The sequence below is a fragment of the Ruditapes philippinarum genome, unplaced genomic scaffold, assembly GCF_026571515.1.
Source record: "Ruditapes philippinarum isolate M1 unplaced genomic scaffold, ASM2657151v2 ctg82_1_1_1_1, whole genome shotgun sequence".
Taxonomy (NCBI): Eukaryota; Metazoa; Mollusca; class Bivalvia; order Venerida; family Veneridae; genus Ruditapes; species Ruditapes philippinarum.
Genome location: NW_026866102.1, coordinates 211,044 through 220,105, shown reverse-complemented (window position 1 = coordinate 220,105; position 9,062 = coordinate 211,044). Strand labels below are relative to the sequence as shown.

The following is a 9,062-nucleotide window of genomic DNA, read 5'->3' as shown; positions in this document are numbered from 1 at the left end:
AAAAATTTAAACAAAAGATGTTTTACTGAATCATTTTGGAAAGAAAACCTCTTCCAGTTTTTTAAAATCCCAATTGCCCTTACAATTAAATAGATATTTTAAATATACGAAATATTAATAAAAAAAAAACCCAAAAAAAAAATTTTGTGTTAAAATTTAAATCACTGCTATAAAAATTTTAAATTTTGAATTTGGGCCACTTTTTTCTAAAAAAATAAAAATGTTAATTAAATCGTTTTAGATATTTTTCAGTTTACGGGAAAAACCCCCACGTACAAAAAAAGGGGAACCCCCAAAAAAAACTTTATTTCAATCTTAAATTTACAAAATAGAAAATTGAATCTTTTAAACTCGCATAGTATTTTAAAAAAAAAACACGGGGTTTTGTTAAAATTTTAAAGTAATGGGTGGAAAAGGGATTGTATCTTTTTTGCAAAAATTTTTTAAAAACAATGCTTTTTTTTTAAAAAAAGTTAATTTTAAAGGAATAAATTTTGGAATCTTTTATTTTAAATTTTAATGTTTTTCTTTTTAAAGATTTATGTTAAAAATTTCGGGGGGGCCAGCTTTTAAAAAAATTTTTTTGGGAAACAAATTGATTTTAAACACTAAAAAGCAACATTTAGCTGTAACAAAATCCAAACTTAAAATTATGATATTTTTTTAAAAATTTTATGCAATGAACATAAGTTGGTCTTTTAAAAGTATATATACAATGTCGACATATTTGTACTTTTGATTGTACTTATTGTGACAGCTTTTAAACTGTATGTTGTATCTAATCATTGTTCCTTTCCAGCAACCCCCCGATTCGCGTTGAAATGATTCGCAATCTGGAGGATTGACTTCGCAAAATAAACTAACGCAACTCTATATGACTGATACATTCACTTTATTTTACCTTTTGTATTAAATGCTAACGTAAAAACAGAACGTTGCAAATACGCAGTATTGTATAACAATTTCGATGAAAAATCTTTTGCCTCCAAAAAAGCACAACAAAAAGGCGTCCAAAAACTAAGGGAAGCAACTCATTTCTTACTGACACGTAAAAAGTCCAACACATACCGTACCTTAACCGTAACATGCCTCCCTAAAAATTAGAAATTTCTAATTTTACAATAAACAAGTACAAATTATACAATAAAAATGTATTGTCAAATATACATCCTTTTCAAAAACAAACATTTCTGAATTATCAAATACAACAATTTAGTTCAATTTAGTTCAAACACTTAAGGGCTCTCCGACGGGGAATTACTCCTTTCTTGCAATAAACTTATTTGTGAATTGGGGCCTATCTAAGAAACACATAATTATTTTTACGTTTTCCCTTATTGCTCCAACATAGATCCCCTACTTAAAACTCTTACTTTGCGAACCAAACTATCATTACTAGAAAATACCTCGGACACTTTACCTAAGCTGCCACTGACCTCGCGAAGGTTCCTCGTCTTTTAATCATAACAATGCATCAACGCAAAAAGATTTCGCTGAGCCGAAACCATTTTTTGTTCTGATTTGCTGATTTTTAAGTATTCTTTTGACCACCTAGTCCAAAATTCATTATCTAGAAATTAATTCTGCACCAACGGTTTTCCGCGAAAACAGTCAGCTTTGAAATTTGCCCAGGCGGTGGAACGAATTAAAATTTGACTTAGAAGAATAAGTGAATTTGGATAAGGATCAGCAGAGAGTATCATTTAGGTTTGTTACAGACAATGGGGACTGTTAACAATTCCGCAGCTTCACACATAAAGTATGAAGAAGCCTATCATCTAACTGAGTCCAATTTTGAAGCATCAGAGCCATAGAAATTTACAATAGGCCCAATCTGCCGCCCCCCAATGCCACCCATATGCTTGCTGAAGGGCATCGTTCTTTGAAAATGAAAATAAAACCTTCATTTAACAGAAAATTGACTAATCTGACAGTGTCCATCTCAGAAATGCTTCCTTGAGTTCATTCTCAAGCGCCAACAAAGTTTAAATACACGATTCAGATCTTAAAAGGCGACGGAAAACCACGATCGCAAAAACGGCGAATAGCATTGATGAAGAATTAGCCGTCAAGAGAGTGAGAACTTCTATGTGAACGGCCTGCAGGAAAACAAGTGAACAAAAACCCCTAACGCTTCATTTCCTTTCGACCTTCTCGCCTAACATAGAAGGGTCCAAAATAATCAACTGCCAAAGTAAAAGGGGGCGAGGTTTACTCTATCGGCTGGGCAAATCCCATTTTCTGCACCCTCAGGGAACCTTGAGTTTCAACAAAAATACACAAACGAATATCATATATACACGGAAGAACTACATCCAAATGGACCCAAAAAACCATTTGCCCTATCTCATTTACATCATTCCAGACCTTGGGTGATTTATCCTTTCATGAAAATTCTATAAAAGGGTTAGAAACATTCCCTTTCTTGGTAAAAAAATGGGATTTTTTCTCACCCAAAGATGTTTAACTTAGAAAGACGCCACCAACCCCAAATTTATCCCATCACTATCTAAAAAAGGGATCCAAGTTAATCAATAAATTTTTTACGAAATACTGTTTTTATATTTTGGGGGGGGTTTCTCATGGAGGGAACTGTACAGAAGACAATAGTGATATTCCTTATCAAACCCCTTTTAACTACTTAAATTTTTTCCCCTTTAGCCCCTTGAATTCCCACTACTTGAATTGGTGAAAAGTTACCCTTATTTTTTACTTAATACCTCGTGGTAGATACAATACCCGACCCTTTGACAGACCCTTTTAAAAGCAGTCTTTAAAACCTGAGACAAACTGCAAAAGACTTTTTGCACATTTTCCCAAACGAAAATAGGTAAACGTTCAAAACTCATCTTTAAGAGTAGCACTTATAAAAACAGAGCATTTTTTACCTCAGGATCTACAGAAGAAATGGTCCGAACTGTATCATCTTCATTTAAAGGCGGAATGTTGGGTTCCCACAAGAAACTGGGACCAGTGAACCAATTCGACTCTAACAATTCACGAGAGAAAGCACCCCTAGAAGCAATGTCAGCTGGATTATCAGCAGTTTTGACATATCTCCACTGTTTGGGTTCCGTAAGATCTCTAATTTCTTGTATTCTGTTCGCAACGAATACATGGAATCTACGAGAGTCATTAGATATATATCCAAGCACTACGTTACTATCCGTCCAATACCACTGCTCTAGACCATCAAAATCCAATTCATTTTGCAAGAAGTTGCTAACTCTAACTGAAACAACAGCTGCATTTAGCTCTAAACGTGGAATGGTAACTTGTTTTAAGGGGGATACTCTGGATTTGCCCATTAACAAAGAACAATGAACACGATTTTCTGAGTCTACCAGTCTTAAGTATGAACATTGCCCATAACCCTTTGTACTTGCATCCGAGAAATTGTGCAGTTCAGCTTGAACAACTCACCAAAATTTTTCTGGTTTCACACACCTTTAACCACGCCCAAAGTTTCCAAATGATGAAGATCTATTCTCCATTTCTCCCATTTGGGCCTACAATCGTCAGGAAGTGGACTGTCCCAATCAATTTGGTCCTTACACATTTGCTGAAGCATTTGCTTACCTACCAAAATAACAGGTGATAGAAAACCAAGAGGATCATAAACAGAACTCAAGGTCGACAGAACACCACGTCGAGAGAAAGGTTTGTCCTTCAGAGTAATACGAAACTGAAAGGTATCAGACTCCACGCACCACTGGATACCTAAAGCACGTTCAACTGGCAAATCATCACACATCAAATCATTATCTTTTAACGCATTGGATCTATCACTGACTGGTACATGACTTAGTACCTCCTTGGAATTTGACAAGAACTTGTGTAAATGTAAACCACCCTTAAGACACATCTCTCTACTTCTATCTATCAGACTTATGGCATCTTGGACAGAAGGCACAGCCTTAAGGCCATCATCAACATAGAAATCTCGCCTAATGAAACTTGCCACATCGGGACCGAACTCAGCCGCATAGTCAGAAGCTACCTGTTTCAGAGCAAAATTAGCACAACCGGGAGACGATGCTGCTCCAAATAAATGAACAGTCATGCGATACTCTTCAACAACGTCATTACAATTACCGCCTTTCCACCACAGGAACCTTAAGAAATCGCGATGTTCTGGATTTACTCTAAATTGATGAAACATCTGCCGAATGTCACAAGTAAATGCCACACTTTCCTTTCGAAATCTACATAGAACCCCGACCAAATGACTTGTCAAATCTGGACCTTGTAACAAATGACTGTTGAGTGACCTGTCTTTGTATTGTGCACTACAATCAAACACTACTCTGACCTTATCAGGTTTTTGAGGGTGGCAGACACCATTGGTGTGGTATGTACCATACACAGCCATCATTGCGTTCATCTGCCGTGTCAGGAACTTTCTCAGCATGGCCATTCATTATCATTTCATTCATGAAGGTCACATAACGATTTCTATATAAACTGCACCTTTGAAATTTTGACTGCAACTGTCTCAACCGATGGAGAGCTGATGGTTTATTGTTAGGCAAGTTTGGAACACCATTTTTAAATGGTAATGGCATCTCATAATGTCCATCTATCATATGTATACCGTCATGCAACACTGCAAGAAACTTTTGGTCTTCTTGTGAAAGAGATGTCTTGTCAGATTTATGGTACTCGCTAAAGTCTAGCTCCATCATCTTCGCAACCTCATTAGGATTGACCAGCTCTTTAACCCTATTTCTGAATGACAATAGGACATGAGTAGGACCAAGTACATCCGGCTTATTAATGGTTAAATCTGGAGAGACTTCACAAGAGATGATGCGATGACTAACTCCAATTTGATCATATTCGCTATCACTGGTACTGTCTAAGCCTGTGATGCCAACTATTCCCCAACCCAAGTCCGTCCTCTGGGCATATGGACCATCGTCAACTGGGGCAATAATCTCACGTGGGAGGAGTGCTCTTGAACAATCGTAGCCAATAAGAAGTCCTACTTCGCAATCACTTACAGGCATCAATTTGTCCGCAATGTGTTCCAAATATGGCCACTTCCTGGCTATCTGAGGTGATGGAATATGTGATCGATTGGCTGGCATTATGTTTCGCGTATACGCATTAGGAATCTCCAAACGCAAATCACTATCAAAGGCACGCACAACTAAATTCTTAATCCGCCTTGTAGTGACAGTACGGTTTTCCGCATGCATAGTAGAAAGCAAAAGCTTGGTTTCTACACCGTCAATGCCAAGTTCTTGACATGTATCATCGAGTATGAATGTCGTATCTGACTGAGTGTCAAGAAGAGCATACACAAGCCTTTCTTTAGGATTATCTTGCTGAGACACATATACTGGCACTATCATTGAACACTTAAGACTAGATTTGGTATCACTCATAAAAGACGTATTTGAAAGAGATTTGACAGTGACAGAGGTATTTGGTACAGGAGGTTGTGGGTCGGTCTTTATCACTGATTCGGTACTAGTATTGCTCACTGAACTACTAGAAACTACATTTTGTTTCTGTAAATCACCATGTAGAGAAGACGGGTGATATTTTGAACAAAATATGAAAAACAAGATCAACAAGGAAAGGCGGCGTTCAATGAACGCAACCCCCATATGACCCAGCAACAAGAACCAATGGCAAGGAGCCCAGGTGGACCCCAAACATAAAAAGGACAGGGCAACGACACGTTAATCAATAAATGATAAATAATTTGTAACTGATAAGGAATTCAAAGAAAATAATAATAGGCCCACAAAGGGGAAGGGGACAGGAGACCGGGGAAAGGGGGGGGGGCGTTAATCAAAGAAATAAAAACTAGAGGCAATGGGGAAGATACTTACCGTAGACGAGAAAACAACAAGGGACACAAGCAAAAGTGTCACCAAAACAGTATGAAACAACATAGACATACATCTGAGGAACACAGTGGGGCGCCGCCTTGGAACGGTCAGCAGCATAATAATGACTGCTGGGGAGTTTAAACCGGTTAATGGTGCACCAAACCTCGCTCTTAGCCCCACCATGTTCCTATAAACGAGACAGTGTAAATAAAATGAATCCCCGCCAAGTGAAATTCTAACAGTTGTCATGGTTACAAAAGGTTAAATAAGTAAAACACTAAAATGATCATGTAGAAACATATAAAAGTAAACCCAATGACCATAACAAAAGTACTCAATGTCCTAAAGGAAGACAGAGCAACAAGAAAATCACCTACAAGGGCCCGACGAAGCAAGGCAGAAGACGAACATTAAGACAATTCAGTCCCAAAGGGCTTTACGAACTATCCATCATAGAGTCTCCCACTTGGTCCGTCAGATGCAATCAAAAGAGGAAAGCGTAGTGTCCAACTGTAAAAGGGTTGAACACTAAACATGCAGTATGTCTTAAAATAGTAGGGTCATAACCTCTTTTAATAAAACGTTTAATGATTTTAGTAAAAACAGCAGAAAAATTACCATGACCCAAAATCTTACGAAGTTTGTAAACCACATCGCCATAAAAACCAGGCTGGCTAATCCCTTGTCGCAGAAGAGTTTTTAAATCACTATTAAATTTAGAAATTAAATCAAAGTTACGATTGTAAAATTTAGTAAAATATTTCCGTAATTTATGATAGCGGTAGCCCTGTTTTAGAAGCTTGCTGGTAATAAAAATATTCCGCTCGTTGAAATCCTTTACGTTGTTACAAGCTCTAGCGAATCTAATTAACTGAGAAACAAGTTTTGCATTGTTTTCTCTGTTTACAGTTCCTCGAAATATGACCAGGTTTGAAACAAGAAAAGCACAAACTATTCTCTTTTACAAAGGTCTTTCTTTCTTCTATAGACTTAGCAAGAAAAAGAAAGCAATCATCCAAATCATGATTTCTTTTACAGAAATGACAAATAACCTTAACTGATTGTGAAACACTAGAAGGAGGCTTAGACCTAGTTTCAGTCAAATAAGAATGACTTCTGACAGGCTTTCTCAACTCTTCGTGCTTATAATGTCTGTTTAAATGATCTGGTCCAAAGCGTTGTTGATCTCCTTTCAAATATGAAAAACAAGATCAACAAGGAAAGGCGGCGTTCAATGAACGCAACCCCCATATGACCCAGCAACAAGAACCAATGGCAAGGATACCCAGGTGGACCCCAAACATAAAAAGGACAGGGCAACGACACGTTAATCATTAAATGATAAATAATTTGTAACTGATTAGGAATTCAAAGAAAATAATATTAGGCCCACAAAGGGGAAGGGGACAGGAGACCGGGGGAAGGGGGGGGGGGGGGTTAATCAAAGAAATAAAAACTAGAGGCAATTGGGAAGATACTTACCGTAGACGAGAAAACAACAAGGGACACAAGCAAAAGTGTCACCAAAACAGTATGAAACAACATAGACATACATCTGAAGAACACAGTGGGGCGCCGCCTTGGAACGGTCAGCAGCATAATAATGACTGCTGGGGAGTTTAAACCGGTTAATGGTGCACCAAACCTCGCTCTTAGCCCCACCATGTTCCTATATACGAGACAGTGTAAATAAAATGAATCCCCGCCAAGTGAAATTCTAACAGTTGTCATGGTTACAAAAGGTTAAATAAGTAAAACACTAAAATGATCATGTAGAAACATATAAAAGTAAACCCAATGACCATAACAAAAGTACTCAATGTCCTAAAGGAAGACAGAGCAACAAGAAAATCACCTACAAGGGCCCGACGAAGCAAGGCAGAAGACGAACATTAAGACAATTCAGTCCCAAAGGGCTTTACGAACTATCCATCATAGAGTCTCCCACTTGGTCCGTCAGATGCAATCAAAAGAGGAAAGCGTAGTGTCCAACTGTAAAAGGGTTGAACACTAAACATGCAGTATGTCTTAAAATAGAAGGGTCATAACCTCTTTTAATAAAACGTTAAATAATTTTAGTAAAAACAGCAGAAAAATTACCATGACCCAAAATCTTACGAAGTTTGTAAACCACAAACCACAAAGACTGCAAAGATGTCACTGGATCGCATGCAACCTTGGCCTCACTAGCAATAAACTTTACAAACTCAGAAAAGGGTGGAAATGACCCAAACCTATCTTTCCACTGAACAACAGAACGATTCCAACGTGTTACAACCCACTCTGGAAGTTTTACTAACAACTTTCTGTTTTCTCTATCATCATCAAGACAACTGAGACTACTAATACTACGCATCGCAGTTTCACACTGTCGTAAAAAATCTGAAAACCTTCGAAGACCTTGGCCATCCCTCGCAGCTACCTTGGGCCATCTTTCTAATTTGTCACGAAACGCATTAGCCAAGATAGAGGGGTCACCATATCGCTCTTCAAGAAGTCTTTTCGCCTCATCATAAGAATCACTAGAAGTCAACAGAAAGTAGTTCTCAACCACCTCTTTAACTGGGCCACCAATATATCTCTTAAGATAATGATTTTTTTCTGAAGACGAAATATGACGTTCTTCAACAAGTGTCTGAAAGGCAACTTTCCATGCAGGGTATTTCAAAGGATCCCCAAAGAATATACCAGGTTCAGGTGGGGGTAATCTATTTAAACTAACTTGTTCAGCTAAAGATTTTGCAAGTTCTACAAAACCATGTTCAACAGGTGCCAAAACCTTATAATTCCCTGTGATGTCATGACCTTGACCATCCAAAGACGAAATTTCTGGTATAGCTAGTTTTTTATCAAGGGAAGTAACTATAGTATTTGATGGCATAGTGTTTTGCATTGAATCTCTAGGCCTAAAGGAATCTGCAGCAGGATTTAATAAAACAGCAGGGTTTGAATGAGTGGGTGGGGTATGACCAGTTTCAATTTTAGAATGACCTTCAGTATCTGAAATTTGACTAGTCAGATGTTTATCTGGAATGCTTTTATTGTAAAGGTGCGAATGTGTGTCAACATAATCTTGAACATACTGTGTACTATCTTGTTCAGTTTTGAATGATAATGGTTGCTTCAGTTCTTCCTCAAAATCAAAGTGTTGTTTTTCGTACAAATTATCTAAAGTCTCTAACCTTGCCTTAACCATTTCTAACTTTTTGATTGTTGAAA

At 37.6% G+C, this 9,062-nt stretch overlaps 2 protein-coding genes across 2 annotated transcripts; both read right to left on the bottom strand.

Annotated features, from left to right (window-relative positions):
* Positions 1–2,864: 2,864 nt before the first annotated feature.
* Positions 2,865–3,308, bottom strand: LOC132731323 (uncharacterized). Its single transcript, XM_060717489.1, has one exon. It carries the CDS (start codon positions 3,306–3,308, stop codon positions 2,865–2,867), a length of 444 nt encoding a protein of 147 aa, XP_060573472.1.
* Positions 3,309–3,439: 131 nt separating this feature from the next.
* On the bottom strand, positions 3,440–4,162 carry LOC132731322 (uncharacterized). The gene has a single exon (XM_060717488.1). The coding sequence runs from the start codon at positions 4,160–4,162 to the stop codon at positions 3,440–3,442; it is 723 nt and encodes a 240-aa protein (XP_060573471.1).
* Positions 4,163–9,062: the final 4,900 nt, after the last annotated feature.